The sequence below is a fragment of the Dendrobium catenatum genome, unplaced genomic scaffold, assembly GCF_001605985.2.
Source record: "Dendrobium catenatum unplaced genomic scaffold, ASM160598v2 fragScaff_scaffold_323, whole genome shotgun sequence".
NCBI lineage: Eukaryota > Viridiplantae > Streptophyta > Magnoliopsida > Asparagales > Orchidaceae > Dendrobium > Dendrobium catenatum.
The window spans coordinates 3,086,544-3,109,616 of NW_021318785.1; the positions used below are offsets into that span (position 1 = coordinate 3,086,544).

At 37.6% G+C, this 23,073-nt stretch overlaps 1 protein-coding gene across 1 annotated transcript in view; it reads right to left on the reverse strand.

Moving 5' to 3' along the window:
- The window catches only part of LOC110093253 (1-aminocyclopropane-1-carboxylate oxidase homolog 4-like), a 16,473-nt gene extending 6,493 nt beyond the window's left edge, over positions 1-9,980 (reverse strand). The window contains exon 1 of the mRNA XM_020818083.2: positions 8,940-9,980. Within this exon, the coding sequence (XP_020673742.1) occupies positions 8,940-9,773 (834 nt within the window). The 5' untranslated portion in view covers positions 9,774-9,980. The remainder of the gene's footprint in view (positions 1-8,939) is intronic.
- Positions 9,981-23,073: the final 13,093 nt, after the last annotated feature.

Sequence of the window (23,073 nt, forward strand, 5' to 3'; positions counted from 1 at the left end):
CATGCGAATTGCTGAGATGGACAATCATTATATGGTTAATATTATCTGAGCACATAGATTGCTGAGTATGCAATCATACTGCAATAAATAATCTCAACACTCACCTTCAAGTTGGTGCATAGATATCACATACATCCAGCTTGCTTAAGAACTTTGAGAACACCCAATTGAAATTGAATACTCATTTGGTAAGAATATCTGCTAAATGATATTCTTACAAAATCTTTTATAGTTCCATATTTCTAATCCAGTTTCTCTTCAACGAAGAATGTATCTTTTGATTTTTTCATACCATTTTTTTATCTCATATCTGTTGCAGCAGGTGGAACAGAGCTTCCCAAAATGTAGGAAATTTTTTCTTGTTTAGATATATTCATCTTCATCAACTGAGACCACACATCCTAATTATTTCAATGAGTATGCCCGCTTTAAAGGGATCTCCTCCATTGATGCCTTCCTCGGCCCTCATTCAAGCATTAAAAATAATAATAATAATAAATAAATAAACTTTCAGTTTACTAGTTTTGATGAGATTCTCCACCAAGCTTCATAGGAGGCACTCCTCGGTGTCATAATCATGATCACTATGGTAGACATAGTATTTTAATCTGTCAAATAGGCGATTGCCAATTTTCAATGGTATTGGGTTTTCAAAAATGTCCTTTTTCTGAATGGCCTCAACTAACTCGACCATAGAGACTCACAACGGAGCTATAGTCATGAATTATAGGTGGCAATGGGTGAATTAGAGGTGGAAACAACATCTCTCCATTGCGATCATTGGGTCATCTGTCATTGCATACTCGCCTATCAAAGGGATGAGTTCTTTGATGGAGGGTTGATATTCTTTAATCATGATAAAATCTTTTTGCAATTCTTTGACTCCTATGACAACTTCTTTGGTTCCTATAAAATAGCTGAAAAAATCCCTCCTATATGACTTCTCTCCTTCCTCTTGGCCACAGTAGAGGCATCAGTCTCCATACATATTATAGTCTCCAGCATTTGTATGACCATTAGCGACTTTGAGTAACTTGACTAAAGTCTCTAACTGCTATAGGCTAAGTGCATAATGAAAAGGTCCTTGCAAACCTTTGTTGAGAGCAACTCTAGTGACAATTGACTCAAAATCTTTCACATCGAGCATCTCCGTCTAAAATCAAGTAATAAAACTCCTCAACAATTCACTTGGCTCTTGCCACATTGACAATAAAGCTTGTGAGTTCTTTAGCAATTATTGCATGCTGGTAAATCACATCACAAACATCCTCTTGAACTCAACGAAAGAAATGATGATGCCGAGTAGCAGATGCGAGAATCATCTCAAATACGATTTCGTGGATGTAGTGAAGAATTGCCTACACTTCAATGCATAGTTGATATCAAGAAGTGAAGTTGTCGACACAAAACTTGCAACATGATCGGTGGGATCCCTCATTCCCTTATATAAATCCAAATAAAGGATTTTTATCTTCCCTAGAGGCTTGGCCTCATCAATTTTCCTTGAGAAGCCAAAGACAAGAAACAACATCCTCTTCTCAGTTCTACATTATCCCTAATAAAGAGTTGAAAATCGACTCCTCAATGCCACGATAATGACTCACCAGTAACTGGAGCAGAGGTCAAGGCTCTAGCCCAATATAATCTCCTCCTCACAGTGGAATCAAAAGATCTTGTAGGCAATTCCACTATATGAGTGGTTCTCCGCATTGTCTCTAATGCTCCCTAACTCTTTGAGTTATCCTCTCCTCAAATTAAACAAGTAGACAAACAGTCGCAAACTCTTAATTTTCCATGTTAAGTATCAATCCTTCTTTAGTTGCTGGCATGCTCCGCGATCACCGCACATTTTAAAATATTGAATAAAAAATTATACGTAAATCACATTAATTATACAGATAATACCGAATAAAAAAGAGAATAAAAAATTAGAGAGAATAAGAAGAATTTTAAAATAAGACACTCTGATAGATAATTACATAGAAATTACGTAACTATGCTCACCCCCTAACCCCTTATTTATATATTTGGATTGAAGCTTAAGCATCACAAAATTAGTTGTATACATAGCTATACAAAAAATAAATAAAATACAATGATTCTATAGCCTGATCAGATGGCATAACTGTAAGAGAACAGCCTATGCAACATCATATTTACGGCCTTGCCCTTTACTTTTCTATTTATTCCTTGTACCGTGCTGTCTAAAGTATGAAAGTCTCAATATTTCTTCTCAATACATTGTTCTGTCTTTTCTTTCCTCTGTCCCGTTCTTTCATTCTTTGTCTGCTCTGTTCTTTCATGGTATCAGAGCCCCATGGGGAATCAAGAATCAGCAAACAACCTCCCTCCCTCCCTCTCGGTCCTCTCCGGCAACTCCTCCACCGACCTCGTCATACCGGCGCCACTCAAGTTCCTCATCTCCAACATCAAGAACCTCATTCCCCATGCTCTCACCGCCGACAATTATGCCATATGGCGCATCCAAACCCTCCAGCAGTTTTCCGCAAATGGGTATGCTGGACACCTCACCGGCACAACTCCTCCCTCCGATGCTTTGTCACCCGATTACCAAAAATGGCAGCTCGTCGACAACAATCTCCTATCCGCCTTGTTCTCCACCATCTCACCATCCATACTTCCTTATGTCATCACCTCCACTGCCGCCCACGAGGTATGGCTCATTATTGAACGCCGGCTACAACCCACCTGTCGTTCTCGAGTTATCCAACTCAAGAACGAACTGTATCACGTTCAAATGAAAAATCTTACCATGCAACAATACCTCACTCAAATTAAATCAATCGTCGACAACATTGCTGCTTCCGGCTCCAAGATTGACGCGAATGACATTATCCTTCACATCCTAAACGGCCTCCCACCTTCTTAAAACCCTTTCAAAACGGCAATCCGCACATCCCTCCTTCCCATCGATCTGGATACGCTCTATTCTCTCCTTTGCAGTCAGGAAATCAATATCAATCAAGAAATTGCAAAAGAATCCACTGTTAGCTCCGGAGCCATTGCTCTGTACACATCCAACAACAATCCGAACTGTGGACGATCTCCGAAGAAATTCTTCAAGAACAAGAACTCATCAACCGGTCCTTTACCGTAAGCTCCAGCTCAGGGTCCGCAATCTTCTTCCAACTCTACTCGTCCCAACTGCCAAATTTGCGGGAAAGTTGGCCGCATTGCCTTAAATTGTTGGCATAGGTGCAACCTTAAATACGCTCCCACAAATCCAAGATCGCAGTCCGCCTTTCTTGCTCAGCCCAACTCTGCCAGATCTCACGATTGAATCCTTGACACAGGCGCTTCCACCACCTAACTCCAGACGTTAACAACATTCAATTTCTCAACCCTTACCATGGCTCCAACAGCGTCTCGGTCGCAAATGGATCAACGCAGCAGTCAGGGTTTCCTTCCTTTACCCGACACATCTCGTAAGCTTCAATTACACAAAGTTCTTCACGTTCCGTCCTTAACCCATAATCTTCTATCTATCTCAAAATTAACATATGACAATCCTATTTCCATAAGTTTTGATGCTAACGGTTTCGAAATCAAGGACATTCAGGACCACCGTCGTCTTCTTCGTGGACGTCTCCGTGACGGCCTCTATCATATTCGGATATCCGCAGCTGTTCCTCATACAGATCTTCACGCAACTCTTCCCACCGCTCAAACTTGGCACGCCAGACTAGGACATCCGCATCACCGTCTTCTCTCGACTTTAGCCCAGCACATACCTGATGAGAAACACACATCCTCTACTTTCTTGTGCAAATCTTGTAACCTGGCAAAGAGCCATAAAATGCCTTTTAACAAAACTGAATCTGTGTCTTCTTTACCCTTCGATCTAATACACTCCGACGTTTGGGACCCGCCCCTCTCCTATCTCTGGAAGGTTTTCGATATTATGTGGTTTTTATAGATGACTGCACTCGATTTTCTTGGCCTTATTTAATGCACAAAAAGCAAGAAACTCTTTCTAAATTTAAATCTTTCTGCAAACTTATTAGTACTCAATTTCATACCACTCATAAAATTTTTCTCTCTGATGGCGGCGGCGAATACACTAGCAACGAATTCACCTCCTTTTTGCAAGATCACAGCATACATCGTCAACTCAGCTGCCCTCACACCCCCGAGCAGAATGGCTTATCGGAACGTAAACATAGACACCTGCTCAATCTCACCCGCACCCTTCTTCACGCCTCCACCCTGCCTACCAAGTTTTGGGCAGAGGCTTTTTCAACTGCTAATTATTTAATTAACCGTCTTCCCTCCGCATCCATGCATTTGCAAGCTCCTTATCAATGCCTACATCGCAGGTTACCCAACTATACTCACCTCAGAACTTTCGGCTTCTTATGTTTCCCCTAGCTACAACCGTATGCAGAAAACAAACTATCTCCTCGTTCAAGGGAATGCATCTTTATCGGCTATTCCTCCGTTCACAAAGGATACAAGTGCTACGATCTTGTTTCAAACAAGACTTACATTTCTCGGCATGTTGTTTTCTATGAACAAAATTTTCCTTATCAAGATCACAACTGCAGCTCTACTCCAAATCAGACAACTACATCACAAACCACATCATCTCTTCTCTTTGTCCCGTCATCTGCTACCAGCACACCTCCCACTACTACTCCCTCTCATCCGCACCAAATTTCTCAAACCACATCCACCTCCGATTCTCACGACGTCACCACAGGATCCTCCTCACATCAATTATCCACTGTCCAGATTGACCCGTCACCACCTCCTCCATCTTGCCCTTCTCATCCTATGCAAACTCGTCTAAAATATGGAATTACCAAACCTAAAAGAATTCTATCTTTAGTCAGTCACATCCCCTCATCATCCACTCCTACCACCTATGCTCAAGCCGCCAAATTCCTTCACTGGCGGCAAGTAATGGTTGATGAAATTCAAGCCCTTCAGAATCAACGGACTTGGACACTGGTTCCCACCTCACCTAACACACACATCCTTGGTTGCAAATGGACTTTTAAAATGAAACATCTACCCAAGGAGCTTGGACAAATATCTCTGTTTCTGGGAATACAAGTGCTTCGCCAATCAGATAGTCTATTCCCGACTCAACAGCATTATGCAAAAAAAATTACTACAAGACTCGGGCTTTGCAGATTGCAAAGCTGCCCCTAGACCTATCACTCCCAAAGCCAAACCGAACGTACAAGACAATCAACCTTTTCCCGATCCAACGTTGTATCGTCGCCTCGCCGGCTCTCTCCAATACCTCACCATCACCCACCCCGACATAGCCCTCGCCGTCAATCAAGTCTGTCAACACATGCATCAACCCACAATACAGAATTTTCAAGTGCTCAAACGGTTGCTGCGATACATTAAAGGCACCTTGTCCTTCGGACTGCCGATCACTTCAGTGAACTTAACTCTACGGACTTACACCGATGCCGACTGGGCCTCGAACTCCTCCGATCGAAAGTCCATTTCAAATTTATGTACTTTCTTGGGACCTAACCTTATCTCCTGGTCCGTCAAGAAGCAAGTTACGGTTGCAAAATCGTCAACCGAGGCCGAATACAGATCTCTATCCACCGCCACATCCGACGTCATCTGGCTACGCCGACTCCTCGCCGATTTCGACCTTCCCCAAACATTACCAACTATGATTCATTGTGACAACACTTCGGCAATGGCTCTATCTAAGAATCCAATTTTCTACGCTCGAACAAAGCACATTGAGATCGATTACCAGTTCATTCGTCAAAACCTCAACTCCGACGAAATCTCCCTCACACATATATCATCAGTGGATCAAATCGCCGACATCCTAACAAAATCTTTTCTAGCGGCTCTCTTTCACGACCTACGCCGCAAATTAACCATTCACAAACTGAATGATTAATTTGAGGGAGGTTGTAAGCGAACAGCCTATGCAACATCATATTTACGGCTGTAAGCGAACAGCCTATGCAACATCATATTTACGGCCTTGCCCTTTACTTTTCTATTTATTCCTTGTACCGTGCTGTCTACAGTATGAAAGTCTCAATATTTCTTCTCAATACATTGTTCCGTCTTTTCTTTCCTCTGTCCTGTTCTTTGTCTGCTCTGTTCTTTCAATAACTTGATGTAGTTGCCAATTGAATAGCTGAGTAATTGAGTTGTCGATTAATAATTTGTCTTAGAAAGTCGCCTATCTTTGAATAATCACTAGGGTTGACTGATAAGCTTTAGTTACTAACTATGAAGAGTTCTTGGATCATGGTTGCATACTTAAGGTGCTCTCTTATCGACTATAACTTTTTTAACTAGTTGAGCTCGAGGTTACTAAACGAGCTCGATTTTAGTAAGAACTAAATAAACATAGCTCGATTAGGCAGATATTCGGCCCAACTCGAGTTTTTTACACCCCTAGCTTGAACATAGTCAACTTAGCTTAAACCAAGTTGATTTTAGTTTGAACCATATTTTCAAGAATATTTGTGTGTACAAGTAGTTTATATTTTATGAAGTAAAATAAAACTATTCTTATTCACAAATAATCCAAACTATTGAGAATTCTACGCAAAGTTCCCATTAAATGTTTTTATAAAGTCAACTCTCTTCCCTCTCGCAGCTTCTTTCTTCCATGTCTCTCGCTCCCGTTTTGTAAATCCATAAATTTGGCTTCAGCCGAATTCGGAAATAAAATCCCCAATCCCTACTCAGCTACGAACAATGAAATTAAACTAAAGCCGAACACAAAATTAGCTCAATGTTTGATTAAAACAAATAAACTAAGCTGTCTGCAGGATCAGAGCATTCTGGTCAACGAAACAGTTGAAAGATTTTTTTTGGTTTCAAATTTCAAGTTATTTTTTTCTCTGGATTAAGAGACAACAACAACACAACAACAACCTCAAGCCTTTATCCCACTATGTGGGGTCGGCTACATGAATCCTTTTTCTCCATTGTGTCCTATTAAAAGTCAAATTCTCGTTTAAATCTAATAAAGAAAGGTCATTCCTAATATTTTCTAACCAAGTCTTTTTAGGTCTACCTCTACCTTTCTTAACATAAGTCAAATCTAATACCTCTACTCTCCTAACCGGATCATCGGAAGGCTGCCTTTTTATGTGACCAAACCATCTAAGGCGACTATCTCTAATCTTATCTTCTACTGGAGCTACTCCAACCTTTTCACGTATATGCTCATTTCGTATCCTATCTCTAAGGGTAAAGCCACTCATCCACCTGAGCATCCTCATCTCTGCCACACTTAACTTAGTATTATGTTTCTCTTTTAATGGCCAACATTCGGCACCATAAAGCATTGCAGGCCTCACTACCATCTTATAGAATTTTCCCTTAAGTTTGAGGGGTACTTTTCTATCACACAACAAGCCCGATGCATTCCTCCACTTCAACCATCCAACTTGAATTCTGCTGATAATATCTCCATCAATTTTACCATCACTCTGAGCAATAGATCCAAGATACCTAAAACATGTACTCTTATTAATGACTTGATCGCCCAAAGTCACAATCCCCTCACTAGGTCTATTACTACTAAAATTACACTCCATATATTCCGTTTTAGATCTACTTCTCTAATGTTGACCTCCATAATTCAGGTTTACTTTCAACTCCCTCTCTAGTCTTATCAACAAGAAGAATAACATCAGCAAAAAGCATACACCAAGGTACATCCTCTTGCAAATGTCTAGTGAGAACATCCATGAATAAAGCAAAAAGATATGGGCTTAAGGCTGAACCTTGATGTAATCCAACCGAAATAAGGAAATACATGGTCAAACCACCTTGTGTTTGAACACAAGTAATAGCTCCTACATACACATCTTTAATGATTTGAATATAAGCATTATTAACTCTTTTCTTTTCAAGAACTCTCCATAGCACTTCTCTTGAAACTTTATCATAAGAAGATAATACCGAGTAAAAAAGAGAATAAAAAATTAGAGAGAATAAGAAGAATTTTAAAGTAAGACACTCTGATAGATAATTACATAGAAATTACGGAACTATGCTCACTCCCTAACCCCTTATTTATATATTTGGATTGAAGCTTAAGCATCACAAAATTAGTTGTATACATAGCTATACAAAAAATAAATAAAATACAATAATTATATAGCCTGATCAGATGGCATAACTTGATGTAGTTGCCAACTGAGTAGCTGAGTAATTGAGTTGTTGATTAATAATTTGCCTTAGAAAGTCACCTATCTTTGAATAATCACTAGGGCTGACTGATAAGCTTTAGTTACTAACTATGAAGAGTTCTTGGATCATGGTCACATACATAAGTTGCACACTCTTGTCGACTATAACTTTTTTAACTAGTTGAGCTCAAGGTTACTAAACGAGCTTGATTTTAGTAAGAACTAAATAAACATAGCTCGATTGGGCAAATATTCGGCCCAACTCGAGTCTTTTACACCTCTAGTTTGAACATAGTCGACTTAGCTTAAACCAAGTTGATTTTAGTTTGAACAATATTTTCAAGAATATTTGTGCGTACAAGTAGTTTATATTTTATGAAGTAAAATAAAACTATTCTTATTCACAAATAATCCAAACTATTGAGAATTCTATGCAAATTTCCCATTAAATTTTATGAAGTAAAATTAAACTTCTTTCTTCCATGTCTCTCTCTCCCGTTTTCTAAATCCATAAATTTGACCTCAGCCGAATTCGGAAATAAAATCCCCAATCCCTACTCAGCTACGAACAATGAAATTAAACTAAAGCCGAACACAAAATTAGCTCAATGTTTGATTAAAACAAATAAACTAAGCTGTTTGCAGGATCAGTGCATTCTGGTCAACGAAACAGTTGAAGAATTTTTATTTTTTTTCGCAAGAATCAAACCCAAAACCAACAAGCCAAGGTGAGCTGCGTTGTTGAAGAAATTTCAGGAAGCAAGAAAATTTCAGTACCTGGAGGAGATCTCCAACATTGACCACAACTGTCCCTTCCACAGGCTTGACATCAACCCACCAGCACTCCCCGTCTTCCCCCTCCTTCTTGATCTGCAAACCCCCAATGTCGTCTTGCAGCAGAAGCGCCAGCACCCCAGGATCGCTGTGATCCACAAGCCCTGCAGTGGCCTCCGGTTCAGGACAAGGCGGATAATAGTGACAAGCCAAAACCCTCGAATTCAAACAAGTTATCTTCTCTAGTCTATCCTCCTCCACCCCCATCCCCTCCGCCAGCATCCCCATCACCTGCCGCGCCAGCCCCCTGGCTGAGGTATCCCACGCGTTAAGCTCCTGACGGCATACCGCCGGAATCTTCTCCTGGTCCGGCGGCGTAGGGCCCATCCTGATCTGTAGGGTATCGCGCCAGCTGGCAGCGCTGGAGCTGTAGAGATCAACATTGGAAATATAAGAGACGCCACCGCCATATTCGCGAGAGTAGTAGCGGGAGCGCTCTGCTGCTGGGAGCTCGTGGAAGGATCGGGCCGATGAAAGGGCGCGACTGAGGATCGGGAGTGGAATGGAGTGGTTGATGACCTGGAAGAAACCCCAGTTGCAGGCGGCCGAGACGACAGCGGGGAGGATGGAGGTACGAGGAAGGGAAAAGTCTATGATCGGTACAGAGAGATGGGGAGGTGGAGGGGGAGGGATGAATCTTGGCTTTGGATGATAGAAAAACGAAGGGATTGTGGTGGCGCCGCCATCAACGAGACCTTTAACGCCAGCTTTGGTCTCGTCAAACGCCCGCCTCGCCGCCACATGGCCGTCTCCGTTTTCAGTGCCGGCGGTGGCCATCGTCCTTTAACTTTCTTTCCTCAGGTGAGAGGTTCCCCTTCAGCAACCGCCAGGCGCCCGCTGGGTCTGGAGGTTTGTCTCCGTCCACAGATCGAGCTTTCGAGGATTAATTATTACTTGCGGCCGAACTGCTTCGGAGGAATTCATAGGCATATCAATCAATGTATAGAATTACATAATGCGGCTATTCTTCATTGCCAGTAAGACACGTTCCACATCCACACGTAATAATCTCTTCAATTTGAGAACAATCAGTGGACGATGCCGTGAAGTCATTTAATTAAAATTAAAATGATCAAAATAAAAAAAAATAAAAAATAATTCCAATAAAAACAAGGAGACGATGAGGTGTGTGAAAGTGAGAGATAAGACACTACTAGAGATTGATCATAATGATGATATTTAACATCATAACAGAAGAGCAAGTACTTGAAGAATGAACCTTCAAAGCACTAAAAACAGAGAACAAGGAGAAGAGAATAACGAAATAGATGATTAAAACTTCTATTGTTCATCTCATTTTCTTTTTCACACCAAATCCTTTGGTCATACAAGGATATAAATAATAGCAGTTCATTAGAGCTCAACCACTGAGATGCATTGGCAGAGATCAAGCGGTGAGGATTATACAGTACTGAGTAGCAAGGTAAGTGGAGTGCAGAATGCCAGAGGAGTGGAGCAGCCTTACAATAGGCAAGCCGACTTATGCATAGGCATGAGTGAGTATCAGTTTTCCTTATCAGCCTCCCTCAAAGTAACAATGGAGGGCTGTATTGTTATCTTGTTTCTTAACTTAGAATGACGAGCTGCACTGAGAGATTTTGTGAACAGATCGGCAGGTTGATCTTGAGAGCAAATATGATGCACCGAGATGAACTTCGAATTAATACAATCCCTAATGAAGTGAGCATCAATCTCTATGTGCTTAGTTCTTGCATGGAATATAGGACTATTAGCCAAGGTAAGAGCGGAGACATTATCACAGAAGAGTTGCGTTGGTGCAGGTTGGTGAATTTGGATTCAGATAAAAGACGGCGGAGCCAAATAATGTCACAAGCAGCTGTGGATAATGCTCGATACTCTGCCTCTGTGGACGAACGAGCTACCGATGATTGTTTCTTAACAATCCAAGATATAAGATTGTTACCGAGAAAGGCACAATAGCCTGTAATGGACCGTCTGTCACAGTTATCCGTTGCCCAATCGGAATCAGCAAATCCCGTTAGAACAAGTGAGGAAGAGTGAATTGGCAAGCCAAACGATAACATGCCTTTCACATAGCGGAGAACACGTTTAAAAAGGTTATAATGGGACTGGAGGGGATTGTGCATTTGTTGACAGAGGTAGTTAACAGCAAATAATAGATCTGGACGAGTAATCGTCAAATACTGGAGAGCTCCAGTGAGCTGCTTGTAGTGTTCCGGTCGTTCATAGGCAGAAGCTGATTCAGAGTTGGTGTGAAACTTGGTCGGCAGAGGCGTGCCGACCGGTTTGCAATCATCCATCACAGCTTTATGTAGAAGCTCTGAGGTATATCGAGTTTGAGACAAGTGGATGCCAGTGGATGTATATACAACCTGCAGTCTAAGGAAATAATGGACAGGTCCCAAATTGCGCATGGAGAATTGATTTTGTAGAGCAACTAGAAGTTTGGCTATTTCCGTGGAAGAATTTTCAGTGAGGAGGATATCATCAACATATATCAAGATGTATATTTGCACTGAATTCTGATGCAGCATTAGCAGGGACGGGTCGGCAGTGCTCGAGCGAAAGCCATATTGAATGAGATATGATGAAAACGTGGAGAACCACTGTCGGGGTGATTGTTTAAGTCCATATATAGCCTTTATTAGGAGATAAACAAGATTCGGAAATTGTTTGTCAATGAATCCCGACGGTTGCTTTATGTAGACCACTTCTTGGAGATGACCGTATAAAAATGCATTAGAAACATCTAATTGCAAAATTTGCCAATTGTTTGTCACTATAATGGTCAAAAGAATGTGAATGGTAGGGAATTTTGCGACGGGACTAAACGTTTCAAGATAGTCTATCCCGTACTCTTGCTTGAACCCTTGCGCCACAAGACAAGCTTTGTAGCAAGCAATAGATCCATTCGCATGAACTTTGGTTTTGAATAACCATTTGGAGCCCAAAATATTAGTATTCGGCACTGGTGGTACAAGTACCCACGTACCTTGTTTTTGAAGTGCTTCAAATTCACTGCTCATGGCTGCTCTCCAAGCACTATGCTTACTAGCTTGTAGAAAACCCATGGGATTAGTGGGAATGACAGTGGTATGAAGATCAAACACTTGTCTCGGTTTAAGATGGCCTGTTTGTGCTCTTGTGACCAAAGGATGCCGAGGAGGTGTGGAACAAGCAGGTGGGCAAGGAGCAGAGGAAGCATTAGGGATATAATTGCTATCAGGTATAGAGTCTATAGCATGCTGTATGGGAGAAGCTTCAGTAGATAAAGGAATTGAGTAATCGATTGGATCGTTTGTATTATAGAGTGGTGGTATTGATGAGACATGAACAAGAGTTGATGGTATAAGATTGGGAACATGTTATGTAGTATGAGGAGAAGTTTGAAGAGGAAACTGATTTTCATGAAAATGCACATGTCGAGAAATATAGACTTTGTTGGATTGTAAATCCAGACATTTGTAGCCCTTTCATTGTGAAGCATAACCCATAAAAATATAGGGAGTGGAGCGAGGGGAAAACTTGTGTGACAATTGAGTAGGAAACCATGGGTAACATAAACATCCAAACACGCGGAGATGGGTATAGTCGAGGATATGCTTGTATAATCGTTCGTATGGAGAAGTGTTATGAGTAATATGAGACGATAATCTATTAATTAAATAAACTGCAGTGAAGAGTGTATCAACCCAAAATTTGGATGGAATATTGGCATTAAAGAGTAATGCCTACATGGTTTCAAGCAGATGACGATGCTTTCTTTTTGCTATCCCATTTTGTTGAGGGGTGTAAGGGCAAGAAACTTGGTGGTTGATACCACACTTAAGAAGATGAGTTTGAAATTGTTTATTTATGTATTCTCCCCCTCCATCGGTACGAAGGGTTTTTATGGAGGTTTGAAATTGTAAGAATTTGGAAAAAACATCTGATTTGTGATGAAGAGGATACACCCACGTATAACAATTGTAATCGTCAATAAATATAACATAAAAATGATAAGATTACATTGATAAAGTTGGGGAAGGACCCCATACATCATTATGAATAAGTTATAAGCATTGTTTAGACACTGAACTAGATAGTGGGAAGGATAGTCTAGTGCATTTAGCCTTGGCACAGACATTACATGGGATAGATTCTAACGAAGTACTAATACTAATAGGTAGCAGAGTAGATAAGCGACGTTGAGTGGAGGCGGATGGATGTCCAAGTCTTTGATGCCATAGCGACTTTGACGTAGGAAGAGCAACAAGGGCTGTGGTGGAAGTAGACCGAGGATGAATCTTATGAAGTTTAATTGGGTAGAGTCCAAGATGACTGGGTCCTTGGAGAAGTAGCTTGTTGGTCTGAGAATCCTTAATGGCAAATCCATAAACATTAAGAAGCACAAAACATGAATTATCATTAGTTAGTTTATGTATGGAAAGTAGTGTGGGAGAGATGTGGTACATGCAAAATTTTGGGTAAATGCAGCTTACGGTGCGGAGTGGGAAGTAAACCTTGGCCTGTATTGGCTATAGGCAGTTGTTGGCCATTACCTACTTGAACTTGAGAGGATCCTTGGTAGGGTTGTAAGTTTTGTAGGTGGGCAGGATTTGCAGTGAGGTGCTCGGTGGCCCCAGAGTCTAGAAATCAATCTGTAGTTTGTGGTGTATCAGTAGTAACATAAGCTTGCGGTGCAGTATTGTAAGCAGTGTCGTGTCGGTGCCAGCATGATATGGCGAAATGCCCTTGTTTCCAACAGATCTGGCAATCTATAGCTTGGCGAGCTCTACGTCCACCGCGAGAATATGAGGATCGACTAGAAGTTGATCGATTGAAGCCACGTCCAGGAGAGCGACCTCGAGTGTTGGACGAGACGGGTGCTCTGCCGCAAAATGATCCTTGAGTAGCAGTTAATACATTGTTAGAGTCTAACACGAAAATTGCAGAGGTTTCTTTGCCAACATCAGATGAGATGTGAAGCTCCTCACTACAGAGCAGAGCATAGAAATCATCGAGTGAGATCGGCTGCAGCTGGTTGCGAATAACAGCCTTAAAAGACTGATACGAGGCAGGGAGGCCATTCAGTGTATAAAGTATAATATCTTCTATGTCAATGGAGGATCCATCTGCCGTAATGGCATCAACCTTTGCCTTGATCTCTGTTAAATACTGGAACATTATTTTATCTCTGAGTTGCAACTGATGCAAATCATTCTTGAGTTGTAACAATCTGGCTCTGTGAGTTGACTGCAGACGGAGCTCTAACGTTGTCCAAATTTGCTGTGTGGATTCAAGGTTAAGTATGTATGGTAGCAATGAAACTGAGACAGTGGAGTAAGTGGCTGATGCTAGGTGTTGATCAATGAGCATCCATGTTGTAAAAAGGGGGTTTACACTGACCGAACCATCAACCGACAATATCTGCTTCGGTGGTTTGATTTCTGCGCCGGTGAGGTATCCCTCATAGTTGTTAGTGATTAAGTGATTAAGTGATTAAGTGATTATCCTTCGGGGGTTTACACTGACCGAACCATCAAACAACTTCAGCAGCTGGGACTTCCAGATTAAGTGATTATCTGTGGTGAGCTGCACAACCACCATGGTATTTACATTTGCCCTGAAGAATTTGAGCTGAGGAGGGATAGTAACTGCAGGGGATACAGTAATAGTGTCTGAAGCAGTCGATGGCGACGAGGTTGAAGAAGTTGCCATGGGAAGAGATACCTAAAGCTCTGATACCATGAATAATGAACCTGCAAAGCACTAAAAACAGAGAACAAGAAGAAGAACAGAATAACAAAACAGATGATTAAAACTTCTACTGTTCATCTCATTTTCTTTTTCACACCGAATCCTCTGATCATACAAGGATATAAATAATAGCAGTTCGTTAGAGCTCAACTGCTGAGATGCATTGGTAGAGATCAAGCGGTGAGGATTACACAGTACCGAGACTAGCAGGGTAAGTGGAGTGCAGAATGCTAGAGGAGTGGAGTAGCCTTACAATAGGCAAGCCGACTTATGCATAGGCATGAGTGAGTTTCAGTTTTCCTTATCAGTACTTAAGTAATTGTAGATTTATATATTGTTCATATTCACTCAATATCATCATGATGATATTTATTTGTTAAGCCATTTAAGTTTTTTCAACATGATTCATAAGGTCACCTGTGTCATGGAAGTTTTGGAAATGAAACCAGCTCATCATTCTCCTCAATACTCAGCTTTTGGAAGGAGGCGATACTTCTTAGTATGAGATGGCACTTATTAGTTGTATGCACTACTTATGTCTTTCGAGAGAGAGGCCATATTGGGGCAATTTTTAATTTTCAAGTATCTAAGCGCTGCGAGTCTTGATATTTCATCAACTAGAGGAAGAGTTGCTACAGGTGGTCATGAAGAAAAATATTGTTTTATTTTTATTTTGAATTCAAGTGAATTTTGTATACAAATATATTGGATTAACTATTTTCACCTAAATCAATCGGCTTATTACTACTAGTTTTTTATTGTTTCTTTTTGTTTCTTTCTAATTTATTCTTTTGTTGAATGGAAGAATTGAAATGATAATGTAAAGAAAACTGCTTTTGATGTTGAATTTTTTTGCATTATATATATATTTTAATTTGTGCTACCCTTTAGCAGCGGTTTTAACACATGCTAAAAGTGCTGCTATAGCCTTCCTACAGCAGCACTCATGAAACCGCTGCTATAGCCTTTGCAGCGAATGCAAATACAGTGGATTTGCAGCGGTTTTTTTAAACCGCTGCAAATAAATTTGTAGGTGTTTAAATCGCTGTCGTAGATCATAAAAAGTGCTGCGAAAGCTTATTTTTTTAGTAGTAGAAGGTAAAGTAGAATGATGTGCTGGCTTGAGTTCGGTTCGATAAATAGCTTTTGAGCCTGACTCGATGAAATAATGAGTCAAGGTTAAATTAGTTCTGGCTCAGCTCACTAGCTCAGAAACAAACACGTTTAAAAAATATTAATATAAAATATGCTTAAAATATATTAACATTCAAGTTTTAAGAATAAAGTTATTGAAATATTCAAAAATACATTCAACTTTCTTCCATCAATTGATTCTTTACGTTCTTTCTTTTAATTTCTTATTTTTTGTCATTTTAGTATAGCAATTATTTTAAGCATAATAATTTTCTCTCTTTGATCATATTAAATCCGGCTCTCTTGATTTGACTTGAATTCATAAAAAAAGATTGAGCTGGTGTTCGAACCCGATTAATTAATCCAGCTTAATCTTAAATAAAAAATGGCTCCAGCTTGGCTCAACCCACCTATACCCCTATACCAAAACTACAATAATAGAAAATTATTATATCTTTGTAGGGATTTGGCGTCATACATGACTATTATTTTTTATTTAATTTTTTTTTTATTGATTCTCTTGGAGGGAAGGATAAATTTACTTAAAAAAAATGTTCAAATATTTTATTCTTGAAATAAAAAATGAAAAAAAAAAAAGTGTTGTCAATCATTGGCTAAAGAAATTATTACGTGCGGAGTCCAAATGCAGCTTGTTTCCAAACTCCATTCAAAATAGGTCACATCTCCTGCACAAAACCTATGTATAATATTATACAAAGTGTGCATAGCAAAATATCCAGAGAATTTTATAAAAGAAATCATATAATTTGAAAGGTTTGAGGTAACATACTTGCCCTAGGAATAAAACTAGGTAGTTAAACTATTCACAAGCATTGAAGCCTCCAAGCAACTATAAAATATGGAGTGTCAAGAAACAAAATACCGTTGCCAGATCTTCTACGGAGGCAGAATATCGAGCTTTAGCAACAGCTGTAACAGACATTATTTGGCTACGACAGTTATTACATGACTTCAAGTTACAGATCTCACAACCCACAGACCTTTACTGCGACAATATCTCAACCATAGCTCTCGCCAACAATCTGGTCTTTTATGCACGGACGAAACACATAGAGATTGATCATCACTTTATACGCCATCAGATTTATTCACATGTTTATTCATTACACATCTATAAATCGCAATTGAAACTAATCACAATGTAATACAAGACAAAGATAATAAAATCATTTTCCCTCTACTTTATTGTTTCTTTAGTAATTGATTGCATTATTTGTAGAGGAATTATAAGTCATGTATGTGGACAAGGCATCACATTGGATTGGTTAGATAAAGCTATGTATAATTGATTGCACCATGTCGTTGAGGCATGACAGTGTTCGATCATTCATATACCATATTGCAATGAACTTTATTTCTAATGTGTATTATTCAAAAAGAGGAACTCATGTATCATGCTCTAATGTCTAATTTTCGTTGGCCTTGAATGCAAGTATACTATAGAATGCATGAGCCACTCATTTAATGATCTCCGCGAGGGCGAGTCTGTCGCGCTCCCCGCGTCCGCCCGCCTGCATGTCTCGTGTCAGGTCTCAAACCGACAACCCAACGGGTCAGGTCTAGGTCCGTGTTTTCAACCCATTTGCCTACCTGGGTCGGGTTAGGGTCTACCCGATTGAACCCGGGTCAATTCTGGGTTCGACCCGAACCCGACCCGTGACCCGAAATTGACACCCTTGAGTTTAAGGGGTTTGATTGATCACCAACCATTGACCTTTTAACATGTAGGCGATCGACTTCATTGATCCTCTCATAATCATAAGTGGGTAGAATATTCATATTAGTGATTATCAATTACTTTATAAAATGAGTTAAAGAGATGGCTCTGGCAAAACAACCATTAATTGATGTGATATAAACTTCCAATAGCAAAAACATTTTAGGAGATTTGATCTATTGCACATCATCATCACCATAATGACATTCTAATAATAATAAGTTGCATTTGCTATTAATCATTCTCAAATCAATGAGCAAAAATAAAATAACTACTTTCACTTAATTTTATCAATTGTTATAAAAATTAGTTATTGATATTCAAAATAAAAAACCAAGCGCTTAATTTGTATGTTGTCCCTTAACTTTAGATATAGACAAAACTTCTTTAAATTTTTTTTTTTACTATTTAGCCATTCATCAAACATATTTATAATATTTATTAATGAATAATCCATAATGTGCAATATTACAGCTTTTACTTTTTTACTTTGAGAGAAATTTCATATGCAACTACCTTTGTACTTGAAATAAGTTCGATTTTTAAAAAATCACAAAAGAAAAAATAGACATCATAGTTATAGAAGTTAAACTTTTTTATAATTTTTCTAACTAAATCATTATTGATACACTAAAAATCATCCAATTTAGCATAAATTTGGATGCAATATTTGAATTGAAAACTTTCAAAATTAGTTTCAAGACCATCTGAACTTCAATTTTAATGAACTTTCTGTCCAACAAAAATGTTTTGACAAGATAAATTAAGTAACATTAAAGTGATTTGATTTGAATCAAAATATGCCCAAATCATGCACTTAAAATATAGTTTAAAATTTTAGTATATTAATTAAAGGACAACATTGTAATAATCTTAAATTAAAAAAAACTATTTAGACCTATAATAATAAAAAAATATTTTAGGAGTTTTTATAAGCCAATGTCACAAACCATCTTCGCCATAACATAGATATTATTGTGGTTTAGTTTCACTAATTTTAGACTTTTGTGTAATTACTTAAGAAATTAATACTTGTTGGTACAATTGAGATTTTTGGGATTGTTAAGTGTCTGTTTTGCAAACAGATTTTACCCGAGCATTCTATACATGCTTAGCTAACTTATGAATATTTTTTTAAATAATTTTTGGATCCCAAAATTTAAGATAGAACAAAAATTTAGTCTAAAAGTTGAATAATTGGCATAATGACCTATATATCACAACAATGAACGAAAAATTAAAAAAATGAGAGAAAAAGTGAGAGAAGGAGAGAGAATAGCTTGGTTTTTGAAGTTGTAGAGCCATTTCCGCCGTTCGGTCTAGTTGAGAAATTTGATAGTCTCTAGGTAGGTCATATTATGTTCATCTCATTTTTCCAAAATATGAGATTTTTATCGAACTTTCTTATTAATTACTATTTTCGTTACTGAAAAATAGGGATAATTTTGCACAAGAAAAACTTTCACTGCATAACATTTTGAAGTTATATATAAATTTATGATTTTGAATATTTTCTGAAAATTTTATACTATGAGTTTTGAAATTTATGTAGTTTTTATCGTATAGAAAATAATTTAAGCTCTAAAAAATAATGTTGCAGTATAATTAAAATATATAAAAAAAATATTCTACATGATCTCTGATAATTTATTTAATTATTTGCTGAAAATATGCATTTTTTCCTTAGTAGCGGTCTTCTAATTTTCTGGATCTAGGAAAGAAAAAGAGTTTTTTTATTAGCGGTTCAGATTTTGATATGAGTTTATAAATATTTCTTTATTTTAATTTTGTACAATCATGGCTAATTTATTATTCAGTGTTGTAGCTTCTGTTTGTAATAATGTATTTTAGTGTTGATACATGTTGTTGAAATAAATAAAAATTATGGATGAGTTTATTTACAGTACTCTAGCTAGATGTTTATAGTAGCTCTATAGGCTGTATTTTATTTTAAAGTTTAAATTAAAAGAAGAATTCTGAAACATTTTTAAAACTAGATCTTGAAATTTGTCTGTCATAGTTTAACACGATAGGATATGTTTCATAAGTGGATCTTATCGGGTTGGATTATGACAAATATAATATCTGATTTTTGCATGTTTATAATCAAAATGAGCATATTGTCAAAGAAATCCAATGACCTTAAAATTCGTAATTTTAAAGTCATAAAGGTGCTTAGCTATTAAAAGTTCTATTTGTGATCAAAATAATCAACATGGATCATTTGATGGAGTGTTTTAGGATTTTAGGTAGATCTGTCAAAACTACAACTTTTAAAAACTATAAATTGAGAAGTCACATTCACTACATAAAAGAGATCTTAACTTAGGAATAGAAAGAACTTGGAGATATGAAGAACTCAATAGCTATACTTGACGCTCAACATTCACAAGCACAATCATCAATCACCATCATTTCACTATCATCACCCGACTGTTGTCGTCCTCTATCATTATTTGACCATTATCACCTAGTTGACAAACTCAATTCATTATTATTTGACTACATTCACTTGATCGTTGTCATCTAACTATCATAATCAGACTTTCATAGTTGAGCTATAGTCACTCTATTTCCAACATATGATTGTCATCATCAAACCATTATCATCTCTCCACTACATCTCCATAAAATTACATTATAATTACATAAGATCAAGTTTGAGTCCTTTACTTCGTAATCTAATTTTCTCCAATTAAGGAGAATGAGAGAGAGAATTTCTATCACTTTGCTTACATAGTGCACCATTTCATCTAGATCAGGTCCTATAATTTTCCCTTTCTAGATTTCTACATAAAAAAACTATATTGTTTCTTGTATTTATTTATTTTTTAAATTAGTATGTGTAGGAGATCTCGATGCTCGGAAAATTCTATCTATCAACAACTATAAAAAAAAATTATGAATTTTAAATACTATCTTATTTCTTAAGGTAGATCAAAATCAACAAAGAAATTTTAGGTTAGGATATCCTAATTAAAATTTGACCATGCTAATTAACAATTATTGGACTCTAATGCAATAAAAATATAATATAGCCTATAAAATAGAAATTTTTTAATTTTCTTCAATTGCAAGTTAGTTGAAGGAAACAAGATTCAACTCTGACCATATAAATATGGGGCTTTTGGTACAACACTTTGCACGCCAAGCCCCACACGAAATTGAAAGACCAAAGGGTAATTTTTCGTCATTTTAAGATAACTTACTCAACTTCCATCTTGTCTAATAAGCAATTTCTTCTATTATTATTATTTTTTCTTTTACGGCATAAGCCAAAACTTCTAGAAGCTTCACGTGCACATTTTTAAGACCAAGAAAAAAATAAATATATATGGCTCGATTAACATAGAGGTATAAGTCAAGATGACTCGTGAGTCAGCACTAGCTGGGTTCAATTAATGGATCATGAGTCGAGTTCAATGAGTTACTGAGTCAAATTTGAGTTAGTCTTGACTCAACTTGTTAGCATATAAACCAACTTGCTTAAAATATATTGGAATTGAAAATTTTGTATAAATATTTAAAAATTATCTCTCTTTTTCTTATATCAAGTATTTCTTCATTATTTATCTTCTAAGTTCTCATCATTTTTATAATTTTATTATATTAATTTTTGAATCTTAAACATTTTCTCGTTTTCAATATAAACGAGCAGACTTGTGATCCGTCTTGAATTCGTAGAATTAAGCTCGAATTTGATTTATTAATCAGGTTTAAGCTTAAGCTTGGGGCGACTCGATTGAGCTCATGAGTTTGACTCGTTTACACCTCTAGCTCAACGTAGACATGCATGGATGAATTGTCATAGACAAAATTGTCCCTTCTAATAAAAGAGATTTAGGCTTCGTTTGGGACAGCTTTCTTACTGCTTCTTAAAACGTCTTTTTAGTACAAAAAATTTAACTTTTTAACTAGAAAGCCGCTTTAAGAAGCAGGAAGAAAATCGTCCCAAACGAAGCCTTAAAAATGTGCCCCACAAAAACAATGAGTATATCATATGCGTTTGGCTTATAATATTGATTTTGTGCAATATGAAGAAGTTAAAGGCAGGACTACAATTATATGACGTCTCTTAGTAGCAAGAAGGTACGTTACCTAAGCTTGTGGTTAATCTGCTTTTGAAGGTGGAAAATTTATCAGTCTTGATAGAACCATGTGTTACTTTCATGAGTATGACTGTCTACCAAATACAGTTTCTTTCAAAGATTGAAAATTTATCAGTATTGATAGAACCCTTTATGAAAGACAAGTATGGCTATATCACTATATGTCAAATGGTAATTGGGCTAAGTTATCAAATAGACACTTTTGGTAGAATATTTATAAATGGTGCACTAAGGGGTCTACGCGTTAATATAAATCTAAAAATACATAGTCTTTAATGGGACATTCAGCTTACTAATGCTCATAGAGCTACGACAAGTTTAAAGAAGAAAAAAAAAAAACCTAAGAGCGGATTGTGGCCTACTAATCCAAAATACAAAATTGTCTAGATACAATCTAAGGCGGCGCGAAGACAGCGCCCAAAAAAGAAAGATTCAAATATAATCAATCGGCACTTTAGAGGGCTTTCTTCCTATGGTTGTGAAAAAGAGTTAACGGGTAGTATTCGGGTATGACCCAAAGTTGACTTGATCTGATTCAAGTCGTAGTGAGTCCGATTTGTTTGTAAATAGATAAAAAAAAAGGGTCCAAACCTACCACATTGGCAACTCGATGTCCCGAGCCCTATTTGATGACTTATTTTTATTAAAATAAAAAAATATATAACTTTTCAACTATAAAAGTTAGCTTAATTGATTTAAAATAAGAAGAGCAATCCAACATGCAAAAGACTATAAGGAGAAAAAAAATTTAAATGGGTCGTTTTAGTTCAAATCGGGTTATCTAAAATTTGACTCATTTATTAAATGGATCAACTCGAAATCCAAAGCATATCTAGTCAGGTGTAGGTCGAGTTGTTGGGTCAAATCAATTTTAATTTATTTTTTTGGGGACAGTTAGAGGATTCAAGCCCAGATGAGATGAGAGGAATTTCTTCGGTCGGCCACTCGGCCGCAAACCCAAATCAATTTTTGACAATACTCCTATTTCCCCCTTCAAGAAGTTTCAGAGTTTTTGAGGATTGATGTAAATATGCGTGTGATTTGTGCTTTACACTTTCTTAAAGTCACGTTGCCCAACGCTTGCTAATATAGTGTAGAAAATATGTTGTCTAAAGATTACATGAATATATTTAAGTTATTCAATTTGATATTTGAAGAATTATTTTATCACCTCAGACCAAAAAACAAGAAGAAGAAAAATAAAGATTCTTAATGCCTACCCTAAATAGATGTGATCAGGTTAATGATGATAATTATGGTGAGGGTGCATGTTTTTCTTCATGCTTTGCTTAATTAGGGGTATATTTAAGATGCTTAATCGTTTTGAATGATCGTTGTGAGTAGTTATTAATAAGATTTATTTAGCATTATCTAA